The 22,068-nt window shown below is 38.2% G+C and overlaps 1 protein-coding gene across 1 annotated transcript; it reads right to left on the reverse strand.

Moving 5' to 3' along the window:
- Positions 1–6,443: 6,443 nt before the first annotated feature.
- evx2 (even-skipped homeobox 2) lies at positions 6,444–8,712 on the reverse strand. Its single transcript, XM_030081143.1, has 3 exons — positions 8,319–8,712; positions 7,703–7,944; positions 6,444–7,058 (listed from the first exon to the last, which is right to left on the reverse strand). Exons 1-3 carry the CDS (start codon positions 8,710–8,712, stop codon positions 6,444–6,446), a joined length of 1,251 nt encoding a protein of 416 aa, XP_029937003.1.
- Between the last annotated feature and the right edge of the window lie 13,356 nt (positions 8,713–22,068).

Genomic DNA, 22,068 nt, shown 5'->3' on the forward strand with positions numbered 1-22,068 from the left:
ATAAATATAGACCACTTTGTGATTTTATTATTTGAAACCATGAGCAGCCATTGTTGTTGTTAGGTTACAAATTAGACTTCATGATGTCAAAAAAAAAAAAAAAAAAAAAAAAAAAAAAAAAAAAAAAAAATACACTCCCCCTCCCTCACTTCATGATTATTTCCCTAGTGGATACAAATTTTGCCACAAAACCAAATATTCTAGTTATGGAAGAGCTGTTTGTTTGAACTGAATGGAACATGGAGACAAGAATAATAATTAACAGAAAATCTATGGTTTGATTGCCAGATAATAAATTAATAATAATAACAGTCATAATAAACAATAATCTTGTGGGTTATTGTTTGATGATTTTTTTTTTTTTTTTTTTAACTGTGCCTGGTTAGCTCAGTTGTTCAAGTTCAAACATTTGTGAAAAAACATTTGTTCACCACATAGTTTTTGTAAGTTGCTTAAAAATCCAAATGGCACCAGTCCCACATACAAATCAGGAAATCAGTCTTTAAAAAGCATTGTATGTAGTCTATCAGTTAGATAGTGGTTGCCTTTGAAAAAACAGCCTCCCCAGTTTGGTGTGCTGATGTTTTGTTAATGAACTGAATGAATCTGAGCACTGGATGTGTGATTGGCAATCTGCCACCACAAACCAAATATTTTATACCGCCAAATGTAAACATGTCGATTTGTTATCCAGTGACAAAAACTACACCATTTCAGTTTCTTGTGATGAAGATGTGTCCTCTCCTGCTCCTTTTAGTTGAAATTAGTCTTGTCAGTGCTGGGGAGTGCAAGTTTTATGACACTGTCTGGAAAATGGGTGGCCTACCCCCAGATTTGCTGGATACTCAGGAGACTGTTAATGAAAAAAACAAGTGTTATTGCGACTGAGTTTGGACATATGAACGAATGTCTTGGGAAAGCCTGGATTTACCCATGCATTCTTAAGCCCATTAAAAGACTGTTTCTCATTCATCTAACGTGCAACGAGAAGTCTTCATATGTGCACTGACCAGAGATAGGTCCACATCCCGTTGTTAAGTATGGCCCAAGTTATGAGCTATAAGAACAAGAGTCCATAAGTCTATACTATAATTTATACAACCTTCACCTCCCCCACACACCCACCCCCCTCAAAAAAAAAAAAAAAAAAAGATTCAACACACTGTCACCTATCATCTGAATTAGCAAGTCATAATATTGAGCTCAGTTGTTAAGGGAACGATGAACTCAAAATCATCCTTTGACTTTTCTATGTTTTGGTTATTTTTACATTTATTGTTGCAGTCAGTATCAAGGCCTAGGTAGCATTCTCCAATGGGCAAGGGTTTTAGAAGTCAAGAAACTCTGCTCTAATGTGTGGAGTAAAGACAATGTACTCAACACTGAGTCCTATGAGAGGAGGAGAGAGTGAACTTTCAGATTTGGCTCTCAGTGAGACCAAGCTGTCAATTAACTAGTAACCCAAAATTGTGAATATATATTGGAATAAGATGAAAATCAGTAGTGACATATACGGAAACCTTCTAGAGAGCGAACAAGTTTCCATCAGCGCCACTTAGAATTTGTAGCTGCAGGTTTCACTCAAAACCATATTTCTTTATTTTGTCCTAAGTGCATATAAATCTGCATGATTTCATGAACTGCCTTGGGGATCTGCAGCCTCCACTAACACTCAGACTTTTTCAAACTTGATTAGTTTTCATATATTTAGAAGTCATAGTGTAATCATACACTAAAAATGATTAGATTGCATATTTCACAACAGGTTCTTGCAGCATTTTATTTTAAACACTTTAAAACCTCACCCCACCTACTCCCGCACCCTGGAAACGAACTGTGCTGTATAAATACATGTGTAAGTGTGTAAAAGACATGACTGAAATCGAAAATTAGGCTTGAGTAGTCAGTTATTATATTCTAAAGTATATTGTACTGGAAACCCCACCCCACCCTCCCCATAAACAAACAAACAAACAAACAAATAAATAATAAGAGGCATGAGCTGCAAGCCTTTTAAGACACATGTGCAAAGTAGAAAACATATCTTTATAAAGCACACTGAATGAGTCAGGACTGCTCTTTGGCACAGAATATTTCTCCAAACGTTGCCTTTGCCCAATTAGTCATCCATAATTACTTTTTCCAGTAATATTTCAAACAAATTGTGACACAAAATGTAACAACTGGCTATCATGTGAGCTGTAATCCTCAGGCAATGCAACCAACAAGACAGAGGAATACCATTTTAAATTGCACCACCTTAACCGCATCCAGCGCGAAGGACCAGTGGAAGAATTAGTCTTTAAACCAATGAAAGCAATTTCCAAAGATAATTGAGAACATGTTGCAATACATATGCATGAAAAAAAGGATTTTCCATACGACCGACTCATATGCCCATGTAATTGATTGAGGGGATGACCCGTTATATTAAGTGTTATTTGAGAACCATCAGAACGCGCAAAATTGCAAATTACCCAGCTTGTATCTGAATTAATACCTCATTCATCATCGTTATGAGTTGATAAGTTAATTTAACCATTTCATTCTGTCTTAATGAGCTATAGTTGAATTAATGTCATGTAATATATGAAAGTAACATTTGAACAGAGGCAATGATTTGAGACAAACAGAGTTGAGACTACTTCAGAGGCATAATGGTGGCATAAATCTCCTCATCAGACTGCAGGGGCCATGCTGCTCGCTTTGCTCACATTTTGGAAAATAGTTCAAATAACTAGATTTTGAAATTAAAGTCTTAACTTGTAAGAATTACCTTAAGATTTTTGTTTGTTTTGTTTTGTTTTGTTTATTGGAAAGCCTTTTCGCAATATGATGTGATGCCTTATGATATTTTGATGAGTTTTGATTGGCTAAGGCTATGCACTGCATTTTGCCAGACGAAATGAGGCAACAGCTGGTATGTCATTTGTAAATACAGCCTACTGCATCGGATTCAAATGTGAGGACAATATGCTTTTAGAAATATGATGGATAAATCCCTCAGTTGGATGGAATCAAGCTGATGCTTATTTAAGTGGTAAATAGAGACTAAGGAAGTGAGGATTGTAATTAGTATTATAATTACGCATGGTCCACTATTACTCGATCGGCCATAGTAAACTTTGTCATTAAATGCCCTGATCTGGTTTTGAGTGACTCCACTTGACTACAGGAGTCTGTTTTGTCTTGTAGTTCCACCTTAAATGCGTTTTGGCCCCGCTTGCTCCCTGTAGTTTAGGTTTTTTGTCCTCCCGCAGCAGCTGTCACCCTGCATTACTCGCAGTCAGCTAAATGAAACATTATTCTAAACATATGCATCGTAATCAGTCCGGTCACACTTACAAGAACACGCGTTAATAAGGCAATCAATCACTCTGGAACAAGCAAGTTGTTCTGTAACAGCTCATAAACAGTGTGTAATGAAGAATTGGAGGTTAGCATGACACGGCGCTGATCAGATAATCAATGTCAAAGATGCGATGAATGTCAGTAAATGTAGTTTTCATGTCGTTTCTATAAAATCCTCAATTTACAACAAGCAGTTCAATTACCCTGAAAATACAGTCAATTAAATAGGGGTGATTGGACAGTAGGGGCAGGATCATCGATCTTTGCATTTCTATCTCGCTGGTGGACATTTAATTTGGTTTTTCTATTAGCACCGAAATAAAGAAAATATAAAATATATTAAACAACCCAAAGATTTATTTTCTTGTCAAAAACCATTCAGCGAAGGTGACAGACAGTCCTCTGCATTTTATGATGAATTCTTTTTTTTTTTTTTTTTTCTTTCAGTCTTGCACATTGGATACAAAACTAATCGTGTTATTGTGGCCAGTGTTTTTCTGGCCTCTGTCTTTTCGTCTTTGCACCTCCATCTATCTCCATGCCTTTGTTGTATGGGTTGCAACCCTCGCTTTAGTAAAGAGCAAGGAAACATGGTGATATATCACGCCCATATTTGCTGCCCTAATCCTATTTCTTTAATGGGGACGTTCAAAAAAGCAACTTATCTTAAAGTCCCTTGGGGGCATTCTAGTGTAGGCTATATTTTAACCAACTGCAATTAACGACAGTATCAGCTTGTATCATTTAGAGGTAATGTAAAAATAATGGTAAATTATAGGGCCGGAATGACCCGTGATGGCAGGCCTCATATTCCCAGTAGTTTTCCACGTATTTTTAATTAATGTTAGTCAGAGTTTCCTTGTAGAAATGGTGTCAAACCACCTAAGTAAGCGTAATCGGTAAGATGTCTTCATTGTCGCAGCGTATACAGTGTGGTTGAATTTTATTCTTGATATAAATTCAGTTAAATTATTTTTATGTAGGCTGTATCATTTTAGATGGTTATTCGATACGTCTACTGAAAATATTTGATATTAGTGTTTACACTATTTCCGGCAGTGAATGTAAACAATGTGAAATTAGAAAAAGAAAAAAAAAGGAAGAAAAAAACTGTGATGTAAAGACAAAAATCCAAGATTTCTTGTAACCTAAAAGCTGACATCGTTCATTTTGCAATATGTTTGTGTCATTAATGTAAAGAGGCGGAAATGTGTAAAGATTTTATTATTTATTTTTCAAGAACAAACACGATCAATAAATAACATGATTTACATTTCGTATTGCACATTTTTTAAGTTAAAATATTTAAATTCATACAGTCATTGATATTTTAAATACAGAGATATAGTCTAATGTACAGTTATCACAGAGACCCTAGGGACAAAGGCCAATACTATTTCCATCATTTAATTTCAGTGCTCGTTTATCAGCCCTTTAAAGCCTCTTTTGAGTGGACCATAAAAATGTTCTCCATCTCCATAATTCATTCTTAATTTGCACGAAATATAGATCATGAATTTGGGCAATTGGTGAATTCGCAGGCCAATTGTAGGCTATGTCATGGTCCTATTGGCGTGTACATCCAGTGTTTTAACATTGAAAACATTCAGCAAGTCACATAAATAAATGAAAAAGGTGTTTAAAAAGAGCCTACCATCCACATATTATGAAGTATTTTCCAGGGCGATCAGTGTTTCAGTTCTCAACTATCAGTAGAACTAGTCGTGATATTTGCAAAATATTCCACGATTTACATTTCACATGTTTTTATAACATATTGGTGATGTCCCAACAGGAACGAATAAAGTAGCACGTAGCCAGTTTTTACAGGCGCAGACAGATTGTAAAGCCAGGCTATTTTGTCTGAACTTTCGGCTTTGCTCAGTCCCGTGACTGTGTGTGCTGAGTGAAGAGGTCCTACAGGGATTACACATGGAAATAGCGGATTTGACATAATGAGGTTCAGCAATGCAAATAAAAGATAGCCTATGTGTCGAAGTATTTTCCCATATCAGTAAACACATTTTTAACGGCTCTTGGTACTTTGTATTTGCTGTTTTTGAAACTTCCATCTGTAAAATATTAGCCTTAATATACTGTGCATTCTGTGTACCAGGAATATCGGTTTATTCCAGGTCTTTTATATGTCTAATGACTTCCCTCCGCGGGTTGTTAGCACTTGACAGCGGGTCTCAAAACGAGGAACTTTCTTACAGTCATGTATTCAAAGGAGCTCCGTCTAGGTACATGATTGGCAATTTTTGTCATGATCCTCTCATTATTAACATAAAAATTGACATGATAGACGCGGTGCAAAATTATATGCACCTTCTAGCTGATTAGGGGTGTCCCTGGAGCGGTGGCTGGGTGTTGGAGAAGCTATTGCTGCCAAAATCTCAGTCTATTAGGCTTAGTGAAGAAAGATGCTGTTGGGCAGAAAAGCAAGCCCTTGTACTTTCTAAATTTAAACAGCATAATTGCGTTCGTGTCTTAAACCCAAAACAGTCAAGAAAACCAGGCTGGGTTTGTCATTTTGATTACTGAAGACTTAAGCCTGATAAATATGAAATGTAGCTGCATTTCAGTCAGACTGATTAGTGATTTTGCTTCATAGAGGGATTTACAGAAACAATAAATAAATAAATAAATAAATAAATAAATAAATAAATAAAATTTTTAAAAATGTGTTTTGAATAAAACACTGAGTGATACATGAGGAAAGCTGTCAACGTACGATGGTTCATTTCCAAATGCCTTGTTGTAGGCTATATGCAAGTTACAAGCTAATCCAGCACAGGCCATACAAAATGGTTCTTTACCGGCACAACACCAAGGGTAAATAGCCTAGGTAGAAACTTAATTTATTGTAAATGGCAGAAATTTCGGTGCTGTTAGAAATGGCACTTAATGTGCTTGATAATTTCTTTTTCGTTATGAAGCATTCTTTTGGACTGTGGAGAAATAAATCTGTGTGCATGTGTTAATTAACGAATGCTTTACCCCTCGGTGATATTTAAAGTAGGCCTATCCCCTAAACTAGGGCAGGAGCAAATTACGAAATGAGCGTGTAATGTGTGAGGCTGCGTGATGAGTTATCTGTTCAGAGAAGTTTCCTCTCGCTGATCTGGTGACGGGACTGAGGTCTTGCTGAGAACAGCGGCAGAATAAGGCAAAAATCCACTCTCGGACCTTTGCCCCGATGCTGTGCAGGTAAAGTCAGCGCTGGCACTCCTGGAGCCCAGTGCGCTCGCCGCCTGGCTGCTGTGACAGCTGAGGCACGAACAAGGCCCGGTGGCCGACGGGGCGCTGACCGCCGCTGCCGCCGCCGCCGCCGCAGCCGCCGCCGATGCCGCAGCTGAACTATTCAGGCCTGCGGGTGACTGGTACAGTCCCGGGTGCCTGAAGCTGCACAGGAGCTCTGGTCGTGAGTAAGGGTGTGAAAGTGCACGGAAAGTATCGAGGGGGCGGATGGAAGTGGCGAAAGGTGACGAGGCAGCACCGGTGGCGGCGGCGGCGGCTGCCGCTGCTGTGACACCGACGTGCGGGTAGTAGTGTAGAGGCATGTGCGAGTGGAAAGGGTAAGGTAGACTTCCGGTGGCTGCCGCGTGCGTCATCATGTAGGTGTAAAAGCTGGGGTCTGCTGGATGGGGCCAGGACATCGCCAAACGCTGCCTTTTATCTTTCATCCTCCTGTTCTGGAACCACACCTGCAGACACAGTCAAAACAAGGCCCATATTGAGACTGCCATGCTGGCTCCAAGCTCCAAATTTAGACCTCAGAACTTTGTGGAGTAGGCTCCTGTTTAGGACAAGGGAAACCCTACCCATACCTGCACTGTGCACACAGTCATACATATTGCTGCATTGCCAGTTGGCTATATATTTTTTAATCAACGCCAAAAGGCCAGTGGACTCCTTAGAGTTATCAGTAATCACGTGCTGAAGCAGTTAAAATATAACCATCAGGTTTAATAAGACACTTTGCAAATTTTAATATTTGCCATACATTTTTAAAACCAGAAACCAGATTTCATGAATTAGGCCTAATTGTTTACTTTATAGTTGTATTTTTCCCCGTTAAATAAGTGATCAGAGAATGGAATTCCATTTTTTTCCATTATTCCTTTCCATATTCCATTATTTGTATGGCAGCGCGCGCGTATGTACACATCAACCTTACTTCTGAGCAGAAAAAAATAATAATTGCATGGCCTATATTTTTAGTTCATTGGCCATTGCAATAATTATGTGTCAGATTATTTGCTTTCTCTCTTTAATACAAAACACTCACAACGCAACACACACGTCTATAAAACAATACTGAGAACAGAAAATGAAGATTGTTATTTACCTTAATTGTAGTTTCAGGCAGATTTAGTGCAGCGGCTAATTCACATCTTCTTGGTCTCGAAACATAATTTTCCCTGTAAAATTCTTTTTCCAGTCTTCCAATTTGTTCTCTGGTGAAAGCAGTCCGATACCTTCTGACTTGATCGGCATTTGAACTGTTTGATCCTCCCACTGAATTACCGTTCACATTGGAGAGGGAGGATGAGCTTGTATTGGAAGATCCAGAATTACTGTCTGAAAACCCTGCAAAAAGCAAAAGAAACAAAAAACAAAAAAATAAATAATTATGGTTATTGGCCCTGTTCAAAAATATAAATGTTTACAGGCCTACAATGTAAGCCATAACAATAATTAAAAAAAAATAATAATAATAATAATAATAATAATAAAATATGTATGCGATTGGTGTAGAGGTTAACCTATTTCATTACGCCAACACAAAACTAAATATAATATATTTATTATTAGTCTGTTATCAGTAAGTGTAGTTGTTTAATAATTATAATGATGATGATAATAATAATAATAATAATGATAATAATAATAACAGTGATAATTTCCATCGCTATATTTTGATTAGGAAAAAATAACTAAGCTGACTGAAGAAAATAATTTACCTTTGCTGTTTTCCTTGTGCTGGCTCGGGGAGCGGTGCGCTGGGCATCCCACCTCCACATCACTGTTCATGTCTGAGTCTTGCGAAACTTCAGGATAAAGGCTCATTTTCTTCCTGTTTTCTGTGGATGAAATTTCCGCCGAAGAGGTATTTTCGCTGTTGTGGTGTGTACCGAAAAGACTGTCAATTTCAAATTTGCCTTTGGTCGGGAGGTCCCCGAGATTTCCATGGAGAGAGGCCGACGTTATTCTCGGGCTTAGCCGTCCACTGTGCTGAGAGTTTTCCAGGGCCTCCAGCACTGAATTTCCAGCCGTGTCTGCAAGCCTCTTCCCCGCAACGGGACTGTGCAGACCTCTCTCCATCAATATCATCTCTTTTCTTATCCTCTCCATCATTAAGCCGTGCGAGAAGAAAAAAAAATCCCCAACAACACTTGTCCAGGGGGCTGGAGCACCAATGAGTTGTGTCGGAGCTAAATCCGCATGCAACTCAGCAACTGTCTCTAAATAACTGTCTCTAAACCTTTTTATAAGCAAGACGCAAAAAATGAAAGAATCTGAATGCAATCGACGAACGACTGCTCAAAATGAGCCGTGCATTCTCCCTATAGCACCAAAATGTCATTCATCAAAAGTGGTTGCTGTTCGTTGTTAAAATGCTCGGCTGACGTTGCTCCAATGATCATTTATTGTAACAGGTTTATAAGCAAATAAATAGGAGAGGGCTGTCACTTGATGATGGAGGCGGCCTTCGGTCAGACGAATAATATCCAACTGGAGGGAAGAGAGGAGAAGTGAGGAGCGAGGTGCTTGTCCCTGGGTTGATCTCTGAGTCTGCTTTAGATTGCTCTTGGGTTTGGCCTCTTGGGTGAAATTGACAGTCTGATTAATAAAATGAGCGGGGCAACATTTCCCTCTTCATTTAGGAATATTATTATGCTTTGATTCTCTATTGTTTCTCTCCTCTCTGTTCGCCCTCCCCTTCTGTAGTCGTCCATCTCTTTATTCTCGTTATATCCTAGATTTTTTTTTAATCATTCTTGCGACTTTTTAATCACTTTGTGAAATGCATTAACATTGAGGTGCAAGTGTATTCATTATGTAGCCTGCGACGAGAGATTAACATTACTGTCCTTCTCTGAAATAGTGTGGTTGAATCTTTTGTGCTATTTATGGTATCAGCTTTTTAGACTTTGTTCCACCCTTCTTTAGTCGTCAAAGGCACATTTTGAGGAGGTGATAATGCGTGCATCATTAACACATTTCCCTCCATAACTACACCTGTGCATCCTTATGTATTTATTTAAAGTGCACATTTATATAATACTTGCATAATAAAGTCCTACTTAAACATTACTTAGCCCTCAGTGCGCGTTTTATTGTCATCTTTATATTAAACAATAGTTTGTGGGATTTCAAAGGTAATTTCAACGCCACTCATCTTTTACATTTTAACCTTCTTCTTGGTTTACTTTGATTCTGATCGTATAGGAGCTGTTTATATGTCGTATTTTTATGTCTCGTTTATTTGTGAAACCCCATCGCTCTTTATGCTTTTTAAGAGGTTATCACAGCATCATTTTCCTCAACCTGTTTCGGTCTGGCTGTCGAACACGGTATTAAATGGTGGTTCATGGGTTATCTGTGGAGAAATGATTGGCTTGTGTATTCATCACATTAACTCTAACGGACAGTGCCTCATATATAGCAGCCTTAGTGGAGCTTATGAAATGATAGCCGGTATGTAAAGATATAAAAGCCGTGAACTCCAGGTTTCTTGATATGAAATGAGTATAAAGGCGGCATCAGAATATCGTCTGTGCGTTCTGTGGCGCCTCCTGCAGGTTTTTTATATGTATTGCAGTCTGTGGCACGGGGTGTTGTGCTGTGGGGTGTACAGTTTACCTGGTGTCCTGTTTTGTGTCTATTCCCTGAGCCCTCTAGGACTAGTTCTTATAGTCACATTGGATTCGTGAATAATAAAATATTTAACCTTGAGTTTTTTAAATCACTCCACAGCCACATCAGAAGAGTTGGGAGTCCCTGTTTTCCGAGCCAGCACTGCAATAGAGGTACCTAATACCCAACCTGACTTTTTAATATAGCTAAAAGATGAATTAGCGTTTAAATCTGAAAAACAGTCAGTCTTGTGCATTCTGCGATGACACTTGACAAGTTGCCAAATACAAGGCTGCAGAGCCAATTGCCACATAAAATACAATAACCTATTAAATTTTGAATTTGCATGTAGTTAAAATGACATATTCAGTCAGCTTAGTTATTTAACTTTCAGTTTTTCAATTAAAGTCATAGCTTAATCTTTTGATTTGGCTGGAGAATGTTTTACAACTTCCAGAAGGATGACAGCAATTAATGAAATTTTCACTAAACTTGCCATGTTACACATTAAACTGAAGTTGTAGTAATGAACATATTAGCATATTTTGCAGTGTTATTAATTTACAAGATATTCCTTTCATTTGTTTTAGGCTACTACATTAGTGAATGCAATGGGGTGCTTTTACCATACAACAAATAAAAATGTCCCGACATTCAAAGAAGACAGCGGTATACATATTCCTTTATGTAGTTTGGAATACCGGCCTTGAGATATTTCATTGAGCATAGTTAGGTAATTTGTGCAAATCTGCTGGATTAGTTGACATATATTCCATGTAGGAGAGTTTTACCTGAAGAAATAGATTTTTACAGTGCACTATTAAAAATGTGCCTTTTTAATATCTGGCCCAGAAAAGAGCTCTGGACAGGACGGGGGGTTTTAATAGTGTTACTGGGCAGATATGGGGCATTTGCTCTACTCCCCTACGAAAAGTTAATAAAATTTAAAGATAGATTTGTAAAATTTTTACATTACAGGATTATTCGATTATGAAGGTAAAATTACTTGAGCTGAATTGATATTAACCACAGTAAAACCCCCTCCCCAAATTTTTGACGCCAGAATAAACAGAGAATTAAGATTGAGTCCTTACCTGACCTTACTGGTCAATGAGTTGGCTTTATATTTGACCATGAAGTCATTCATGTGAATGAAAAAGAGCACTGTTAAGACACTTAAGTTGTTATGCTCTCCTTTGCAGAGTGAAATAATATCCTGTAGATGATGCATGTGCTGGGCCTAGAGCCCTTCAGTTTAGTGACATCATTGCACTGACGAGCCATAGCAGTTCACAGATTGACCCTAAGCCTCACACTGAATACACATCACTACTATAGACAGGTGAACAGAGACATTACAGTTTACAAGTATCCATGAATGATATGGAAAATGGGAATTATATATTTCCACAATAGAAGTGTTCAACAGTTGCTGAATAGCTGAATAGTTGTAGGAGGCATAGTGGTAGGCGGAGGCATTGAGGTTATCCCCAATTTGCCCTCCTTCTCCCTTTTCCACCAGTCATCAAAAGCAATGACTATTTGTTGGAGGAAGGTGAAACAGTTGGTGTGCAGCACATCGAGGACACAACTTATGAAACTGCTCAAAATAAGCCTTACCCAAGACTTGGCTTCACTTAGTGAGTGATTTGTAGACTCTACTAAAATTTGTAGGTTCCACCTACTTAGCAAAGCTGTCTTAAACATTTAAGTTGATCTAAGTTGCAGTAAATAAGTAAGTCACCTATATTTGCCATTTTGCATTTGGTCACTTTCCAGCAACATGTAGGATTAACATAGCCCTTGTAAACTTCCTTGAAAAAATCCGTATTAGGTATACTTTGCAATCGATTGGATGATAATATTAGAAAAGTTGGAGACATTCATTCATTCATCTTCTAAACCGCTTATCCTCACTAGGGTCGCGGGGGGGTGCTGGAGCCTATCCCAGCGCTCATAGGGCGAAGGCAAGGAAACACCCTGGACAGGTCGCCAGTCCATCGCAGGGAAGTTGGAGACAAAGAACCACTTATAACTACATATATGCAGACATTGACAAGGCTATGGACTTAAAAAAAACACTCTGAAATTAGATTTTGTGTATTTCCTTCACATTGACAAGGCTATGGACTTAAAAAAAAAACACTCTGAAATTAGATTTTGTGTATTTCCTTCACATGACACTGAGGGGGAAATTACTGACTGGAGAGCAACAAACTGTAATTTTAAAATGTCCCCATATTTCTATTGTCTTCAGTCTTAACAGCATAGTATAACTTCTGAATGAAGGAGGATTTAAATTCTTGATTTAGATTGATTTAAGTTACATTATAAGCACAATTTTTCTGTAAAAATGCACTAATTGGGCTGCAAAGTTGGGCTGCAATGCTAAGGTCACATTTTTTCGAAGTTGTGAAGTTCATATATATGTGTGTGTGTATATATATATATATATACACACACACACACACACACACACACACACACACACACACACACACACACATATATATATATATATATATATGTATATATTGTTAACCTGTTGCTGCCTTGTGGAGCCACGAATGTGCAAAAGTTTCCTAGTGTAGCTTTTGGTCTACATGCCTACATCAGCATCTTCAGCTCTGACAATCTGTTTATGGTGAGTGTGTGGGGACAGTTTCTGGGTTCATTTCCAAATGACTACCATCTTCAATCAAAGATGCCTGCAAGATTCTTTCAGCTCACAGCTAACTGTAGGCTACCTGCTAGGCTAACTGTAAAATGTACAACAGGCTAAACATGATTCTGCATTGACATATGGATAATGTACACTATGGGCAGGTGTAGATGTGTAAAAGAAACCGTCCCTTTGCAAGTTTGCTAGATTTTGAAAGCAAAACAAAATTTGGCATCTCAGGTGATAAGTGAGTTAACAAGCCTATATTCTAGCAAAATAAGTGGGCAAATATGGTATTAACTACACATAAGTCAGGTAGAATTACTAAACTAGCACCCACACACACATAAAACAGATAGGTGTCCTTTAAATAACTGCTTAGGCCAGTGTTGCCTTTAATGCTGTGTTCTGCACAGAGGTGCTGCAAGGGTTTCAAGGTCCTCTGACAGTAGCATCTCACCTCTTAAAGGCCTCCAAAGTTTTTTTCTTGTGTCTGTTGACTATTTACTCTAAGAGTGTGCTAGGCAATCATCGGAATAACATTTCATCGCAAGTGTTTGTAGACCTTAACCATTCAAAATTTAATCATAAGTAAAAGCTGGCACAAATTACGGAGAGAAAGTTGAAATAAGTGGTTGTTAAAATGCTGAGCAACCACTAATCAATAAAAACGGTAGAGGGTTACGCAATAATTTAACCCATATGCAAAAGCCCTCGATGTTCAGTGCTCATTAATAAAACTAAAATTGCTCAGTTTATATATTTTACAGGGAGGAAACTAACAGGGCAGGCATTATTCAAAATTTGGCCTGCAGTCATACCACTACTAACCCTGTCAGACTGACTCTGAGCAGAATGTGAGGTAAAGCAAAGGTTAGCACCAGTCTGTTTGTTCTATCCACTGAAGAGAATAACATTGTCTTGACCATGTTCAGTGATTTTATTGATTTTGAAGGGGATGGGAATTAAAACTTGGTTTATTGTTGTTATTTATTCCATTTAACAGGGACAATGCAAATTAATGAACATTTCTGTAAATGCACCAGAATTAGACATAAGGCTAGTTTTCATCTGCAGGCTCTGGCCAGATGTTACACAGTTTCCCTAAAAGTAAGTTGTAAAAAAGTAGGTAAAAGACAACACACAGCATAATTATAGAATACCAATGCATGCTAACAAAGTAATACTAGTACAATGACAGTTTTTAAAATTGAAAGTCATTTTCATACAGCTGAAATAATTTGATCATATGAATTGGACAAGGTTCCATTAAGCAAATACTATTATGCAGCCTGATGAGTAGCATGAAGCAAATGGCACATGACAAAGCCTAACATATAATGAATAAATAGATTTTAGTACAGTCAACAGGACTTTTTAACCTGGACATCATGAATGAGTGGTGTAAAGAGATACATAAGGATATAATGCACAAAGACAGTGTATAAAGCTACAGCAGCATAGATGTAAAAACAACATATGAATCACAGCGAAGTTACACCACAGAAAAAAAAAGAAAAAAAAAAAGACAAAGAGTAGCACATCCAGGTAAAAGACAGAATGGTACTTGCAGGGCGATGACAGAAAGGAGCATATGAGGTTGTGCTTACAAATAAGGTGATGAATATGAAATGCTGTCAGGGTCTGACTACAGCTGGTAATCCACCATTCTGCTGAAATTATATTAAATGTAACTGTAATGAACTAATAGTAAGGATGATCAAATACAAAGCCAGCACAAAGCCACAAGAAATTAGAACTTTTAACATGCAAAGTAGAGAAGCAAAATGAGGGCAGAAAAAGTATTATGGTGAGATACTTATTTCACCACTGGGAAGCGAGGAGGGAGACAAATGGAGGCCGGATGGAGCAATGAGCGGATTGCTGCAGGGAAGCGAGAGCTGATTAGAGCTGATGAGTTGATGAGAGTACAGGGAACTTGTGAGTGTAGTGCAGGACTGTGGCTTGAAGATATGTGGCCGAGCCCCACTCGTAGCCTTGTGTACCAGTGGTAGAGTTTTGATTTGGAAAAGATCAGGCATATGAAGCTGAGAGAGTGAAGGAAGTGTGAACTGATCCATGTGCTTCAGAGGTCATCGATTTCAGTTTCACTGCTGCGATTCATGCTGTCTGGAAAAGCAAGCTGAAAATCAGTCACAGAGAGGAGAAAGAAGAGGACTAATGAGCAGCATAAAGCAGAGGTATTTATAATTAACATGTTAAATCAAACTTCACCAAACTTATTGCAAATCTGTCAGGTTGTGACCCACCTTGTTAGCATGCTGGCATGAATAACACTGATCTTAGATAGAACATAACTAACATTAGCTGATTTTTAGAGCAACATCAGCACCACACGAGAAAACTGGTACTATTTTGACGTCTCATCACCAGTTGTAATTGTATTTGTCCATCACAGATATCAGCTGCGTAAGTGTGAACAGAAAAAAAAAACGCTTAGATAGGTTACTAGTCAAGGCCAATTTATATCATTTCCACCATCAAGTGTGAATTTGCAATAGCTGTGACCAGACAGACACATGCATCCATGCATGCATGCATTCATACACACACAACCACATAAACTCTTGACCTCCATGGTGAATTTCATCAGTGATGCCTCCCACATGTGTCTATAACAACTGGGTCATGAGTTAAGAAAGGGGACGAGGCAAAATGGTGTGTGTATGTATGTGTATGTATGTGTATATGTGTGTGTGTGTGTGTTTCTTCAAAGTTTGGCTACGTTACATGACTCTGTTTAGAAGATGTGTGCCTTTTTGCTACAGGCCACTCCCACTGCTACACCCCCTTTTGCCAGTTGGCATGAAAAGTTAATCTGCTGTCCTTTGGCTCATGACCAACCTTTCCACAAAATCTTGTGCAAGTCTGTTGATCCATTTGGAAGCTATGTGCCTTTTTGTGATAGGTCACACTCATTGCCACACCCTGTTTTAGCCAATTGGCATGAATACAAGCACACACCTTCACACACATCCTTGACATCCATGCCAAATTTCAGCCTCCTGAGGCAAAAACTGTGGCTGCCAAAGGATGGCTGAAAATTGCACCATGGAACAAAGAAACAAGTTTAGAGGGAGCACTTGCTACTCAGCGTGTCAAATGCCTAAACGGATGCCCCTTTTCCATCGCATTAACTATCCCCAGAACACAGAGACCCCCGCGAGGAGCCAAGAACTTTTACCTTGTTTCCACCAGAGGAACCAGTCTCTCTTTTTGCCCCGGGTCTTCAGTTCCTGGCCCCAAAACAGTCCCTGCAACTAAGGCAGTGCTCTCTGAGTTCCCTGGACTGTCTGGATTGTGTTTTAATGGAGAATATCCCTGACTTATTAAACATACAACACAATCAGCGTTAAGGTAACCCCCTCCCTTTTAAAAACTGGTGTAACTGACTGCACACAAATTATTGAAAGACTGTTATATCATGAGATCATTCCGCGAGCATTTGAGAGAAAAGAGCGCACAGTTTGTCTCCATTTACGACTGTACTCGATGTCAGAGTTGATCTCCATTACTCCACAAAACAGCAGTTTCCTCTTTTCAGCTCTTGCTTCTCTAGCATCCTCGTTCTCATTTATGACTTCTGCAGATGTTGTCTCCAAAACTAAATGCAACAGCCCAGAGGTAAAGTAATAAATAATCATGGTTATAACAATGACTTTGACATCTTCTGTGTTAACTGTTTGATGTTGTTAAAACACACAGAATAACTACACACGTGTTCCTTACTTGCATAAAGGTTGCTGTTCTCAGTTTTTGGTGGACAGATAGGCCTCTTACATCTCTCCAGAAGACACACTGAAGTTATCAACAAGTGCATCCTTTCAGAATATAATAGAGTAAAACTGTAATTTCTGGCAAAAACATGTCCCAGTCAAGTATTCACAAGATGGAATTGCCAATGTGCAGCAACGTAAAAGTTTCTCAATATAGTTTTTTCCCATTTTTTGAAGATGAATGGGAGTGAATTAGAGCAAGTTAGTCTAGACTTTTAAGCTGAGATCTGCTAGTCATATTATGCTTCAGTTAAGCAGAGATACTTCACATTGTAGCTTTAATTTTTTTTCATGAGCAAAATATTTCCAGAATATAATTTTTAATCATGATTTCTATTATTTATTAAGCAGAGGGTTAAATGTAGAGTATTCAAAGTAGCTGGTGGTGTGAGTGGTGGTCAAGTGGTGTGACAGTCAGCCTGGTATCTGTGCCAAAGGAGCATGATCATTTCAACCTTGGCTTATAATTCAGAATGTATGTGAGTCTTATGTGGACTGAGCTCTGCATGTATGAGCTGGTTGTGTTCAGACTTGGACTAACCTAGCTGATGTGACCAATAAAATGTGCCATTTCTTGTCCGCCAGTTTTCTCAAAGGATTGGCCTTTTGGTTCATCTCACCAGTACAGTGGAAAATCAAGCCATGAACATTTTTCCCTATTGATGCCTCTACATATTGGCACATTTAAGTACTTTACATAATTATGTGCTTCTCTGTCTGTCTATGTGTCATTAACACACATAAGTCATGCTGCAGTCAACCTTGTTGTTTTGAAGGTATGTCACATGATGCATGCCATACAGTGTTTTAGCGGTGTGTTAAGGTTAGTGGGTTTGTTGTAGTTCTAATCATGCTTCCCAGTATTTCTAGTTTAGTGTGTTAGAATTGCCGCAGTAGAAGAATGTGGCGGTTGCAATATCATCATGCATTATTGCTTTGTGTTCTTGTTGTTCAAATTATATTTTTCTGTATTTGTTTTAGCGAGCACATTATAATTCTGTGTGTTAGATAACCAGTGTAGTTACTGTTACATCATTGTTTATGCATTGTTTTGTTGTACAGGATATCAACATTGATATCTGATGGAAGCCCCCGCTCCCACTGAGGATGCAATGTCTGTAGCCATGGAGATAGACTCTGACAGGCTTGAAAACATTAGGGCTGAGCCAACTGGCTGGAGAAAACTACTATCCAGAGTGGATATTGTTTTTTTTTTTTTTTTTTTTTTTTTTTTTTTGACTACAACTGTCATCCAATCATTTTGAGCTTACAACCATGATTAGGGAAATGGCATATGTTTCTGGACAGGAGGTGGTGAGTAGTGTGAAGTCACTAAGCCCCACTACAACAGAGCCCGTTCCACATTGCAAAACACAGCTGCTATGTGTTACACTGTCCTTCATGACCCTTACGTTACATTACATGCAAGCAGCTTAAGCATCTCCCAGACACCAGAGCACAAGGGTGGGGGATATCATTATGGATCACCCACTTTTCTTTTAAAGGAGTCAGCTGCATAAGACCATGTCACACAAAGGAAGACTGATACCTATGTCCATAAAAAAAAAAGACTAAACATTATCTAGAATATAAAAAATCAAAGTCAGTTCATTAATGCTGGTTTGTTTCTGAAATCAGGCTTTTTAGGGCACATTTTTAAGCCTGAGGTCATTATTAATGGCTGTAGATGAATAAGACTGAATGACATGCAGTGTTGAAAAGGAAATCATGTTCTTTAGTTTGCAACACAGGAACTGGTGATCTGTGCCAAAATATTTTCCCATCAGCAACTCAGTATGAAATATTGCCACCATATGTTTCAATGTTTAAGACTGAATTATATCTGGATCTGGCTCCTGTCGTAATATGCATGCCATTCTCGAGGCTGTATTGACGACTCGGAACAAAAGTGAGCCCTTGCTCTTTTACAGACTTCTGTCCTTATGTTAAGTAAGAGGTCCATCTAGTGGCATTTTTCAGTGAATGCAGACACTTGAGAAAACACTACTGGGGTACCCCAACAAGGAACAAACCTAATTTACCTCCAAGTTCCAGTGTTATGAATATCAGATTCAATATTCATTTCGATTGGCATGGGGCAGAGCAGTTTATGGCAGTTATCACAACCATCACAGATGCCAGATGCTATGTAGGAATGTTATTGCATTTGTTTTAGCCTAAAGTATCGTTTTTCTTCTTCTTTAATATTGAAACAACCACAGCTATAGGCCTATATTCTCGTTCCTATATAGATAACCTTTTTGACGACTTTAATGTTATCTCTTACTGCTTCATGATGATGATTCATAAATGATTCATATCAGAAACATTTGGCTTTATACTTAATTCAATATTCCTTGAATCGCATACTTAAAGTGCACTGTTTTATTCGGCCAGAGCGATTTGCATTTGGTCAAAACAGACGTAAACTGAGTAGTCTATGTTTTTGACTTAGCCTTTCGATATTATTCAATAAATCTTATTATTTGGCCGCTGTAGCCTATAAACTCCAACACCTACTTTAGGCTCCTATTTCTGTAATACTCTCACTTACTATATAGCGATATCATTAATGGAGCCTTGAGGTATTAATCTGAATTTATGCAGTCTAATGTAACTTGAGTGATGTAACAGAATTTATACATAGCCTTATGTGATTTGGTTTTATATAAGCACTAGGGCTTATGTTTGATTAAAATGTCAATATTTTCGTGTGAACAGTGTGTCCCTGTCTACATTTTGGGGGTATTTTCTTTCTCTTTAATAGACTAGAATATATTTCTCCACTATCCACACTAAACTGCCTTTATTGTTAGGACTATAAGCTTATTGTGTCTACGTATGAAAAACGGCCATTCGTGGGATTTGGGCTGCAAATCGACCAATTCCGTTATTTGTTTGATTTAATTTGTACCCATCTGACTTTTATTTCGAAGGATTCTCTTACTAAGTCATCGCACTATTAAAATCCCCGCAGCCCCAGCGAAACAATTTCACCATCTCAAGGCATCTCAGCTTTACTAAAATCTATGGTAGACAAATTCAGGAATAGGGAACGAAAAGCGACCGATTTGGACTCGAAGACATGACTACTGGATTTAATTCAACATAAACTCCATTCAACGCCAAGCTGATGCTAATCATTGAAAAAATTTCCTATAGGCCTATATTGTTTTTATATAAATTACTTATATATATTTTTTTCAAATACTCTACTTCATTCTTTTACTCCTAAATAGGTAACACACAATTTCGGCACAATCTCCCAATTCATATTTTTTGTTACTTTCTTTTTGGTCCCAACAGCGACGTGGGAGAATTTTTTGTTTGAGTTTAGGATTGAATTAGCGCAACCATCTACGCGCGTTAGGCGAGAAAGAAATTTAATTAGTCTAGAATAATCAGTCTTATTCTCTATCTGGGCTAAACTCTGATGAATTAAGGTGGAGTAAAGCTTTTCTTTACCTCGCTGGAATCCCCGCATTCCTCCTTGAAACCCACCAGCCCAATAAACCAGTGGGATTTTAACACATAGAAGAATCTATCCCCATCGTTTCCTCCAGCCCAGAGAACTTGAACGAGGACAGAGCTGCAAGTTTATTACCAAGGACAAAAGACGGCGGATAGCTTCCTTCAAAGGGCCTCAAACAACCAGACGGACGCTCCTGTGATCAACAATTTGGCTCCAGACGCCGTGTTAAACCAAATGACACTACAACCAACACTTTTTTCTTTCTCTTTTTTCTAAATCTCACGTCGACTGGCTTCAAATTCTGCGACTTTTTTTATATTCATCACTTCTGATCACTTCTGATAGTAATAGCACACGGCAAAAAAAAGGCTATTGGGAAAAATCTGTCTAAAAATGTCATCATTTAGAAATAAAATGTGTTCTGTAACAAAGTGCAAACCATAGTCCTGTTCATGACCAGTTTGTCGTTGTTCAGTGTTGTTGCACAATACTACGTACATGATAACTTTATGAAAGACTAATGTCAAAAACGGACTAAAGTTAATTTGCAAGTATGGCTTGGGAGCTCTGTGAAAGCTTACATTAACAATCTATGTGCTATAGCCCAGGTGCAAACCATAGTCCTGTTCATGACCAGTTTGTCGTTGTTCAGTGTTGTTGCACAATACTACGTACATGATAACTTTATGAAAGACTAATGTCAAAAACGGACTAAAGTTAATTTGCAAGTATGGCTTGGGAGCTCTGTGAAAGCTTACATTAACAATCTATGTGCTATAGCCCAGGGCCCTTAAATGGATGAAATTCATGTTTTGTCCCATATGAACAAGGTCAAAGTTGCTTAAGCTATTTTTTCTTATTTGAGCGAAGGACCGCTTTGCTCATCTGGAAATGTGACGGTGTATTGTTTCCCCCAATATTCACTTGACGCTGTTCACTTTTATCTCAGCTGAATGATTTTTCTTTCCCTTAGGATTTACAGAAAGTGTAACTGCAAGGCGATTGGTAACTAATATAGCCTACTTATTAATTTGAGTGAACGGACAACCCATCTTCGTTCAATAACCTGTCGAACATCATATGAGCAACAGCGCAATTTTCTGTCCTACTAACCAGAAGCAAAATAATCATAAGTCATTTTTTGTGTGTCTATAGGCCTCTCTATTCAATAGGCCTAGTATACTCAAAGTTAAATACTAAATTCAGAAGCTTGCACTGTTATTAATGTTATTAATGTAAAGTTAAAGTTATGTTTGTGTTTAGGATTATATAGGCCTGTTACAGACTTATGTTCTTTAAAATCTGAAATATCGCTTCAGGATATCATTCAGTTTTCTAGTAGCCATCTTTTTTTTTTTTTTTTTTTTTTTTTTCTAATTTAAAAGTTTATATTAGGCAGAGTTTTGCCAGCTGTTATAAAAGTTTCCGCGTCTTGCTGGATTCAAATTGTAACATTATTAAGAGTTTTTTTTTTTTTTTAACCGAAATTACCGTTTAGGTTATTTTATTTCCACACACTCAAGTGTTAAGCTCTTGACATGTGTCCATTAGGTTAATCACTATATTTCCTCATTATATCCCAAACGTAGTTTAATGAACAGAAACTCTAGACAGTTTGGGTATGACCGTATGATCCCAGTTCGTGCACCTCCAGAAAGCTGCCCACCACCAGAGGAAATATTCTGCACTGCATGGCCACATTGGTGAGCTGTTTTTTGTGGACTTGTACCGCCACCTACTGGATTATTGGCGCAACAGCGTAAACTATAAGCTCAGCCTCACTAAAATATATATATATATATATTTAAGAACCACAACTGTAGTGTGGTTCATTGTAGATCATTCCCGTCAAGCTATAAGCCATCTATTTGAAATGCCAAGATATTTTCCAATAGACTTGGAGATTTTTCGATACCGGTCGA

The sequence above is a fragment of the Myripristis murdjan genome, chromosome 21 (genome assembly GCF_902150065.1).
Source record: "Myripristis murdjan chromosome 21, fMyrMur1.1, whole genome shotgun sequence".
NCBI classification, from domain to species: Eukaryota; Metazoa; Chordata; class Actinopteri; order Holocentriformes; family Holocentridae; genus Myripristis; species Myripristis murdjan.

Bases quoted from the DNA above. Each gene is read 5' to 3' on its own strand.
- evx2 (XM_030081143.1), bottom strand. From the start codon at position 8,712: ATGATGGAGAGGATAAGAAAAGAGATGATATTGATGGAGAGAGGTCTG. The intron at 7,945-8,318 runs GTAAATTATTTT...TGCTTTTTGCAG, and splicing joins GCACAAGGAAAACAGCAAAG to GGTTTTCAGACAGTAATTCT. The intron at 7,059-7,702 runs GTAAATAACAAT...CTGTGTCTGCAG, and splicing joins TGCCTGAAACTACAATTAAG to GTGTGGTTCCAGAACAGGAG.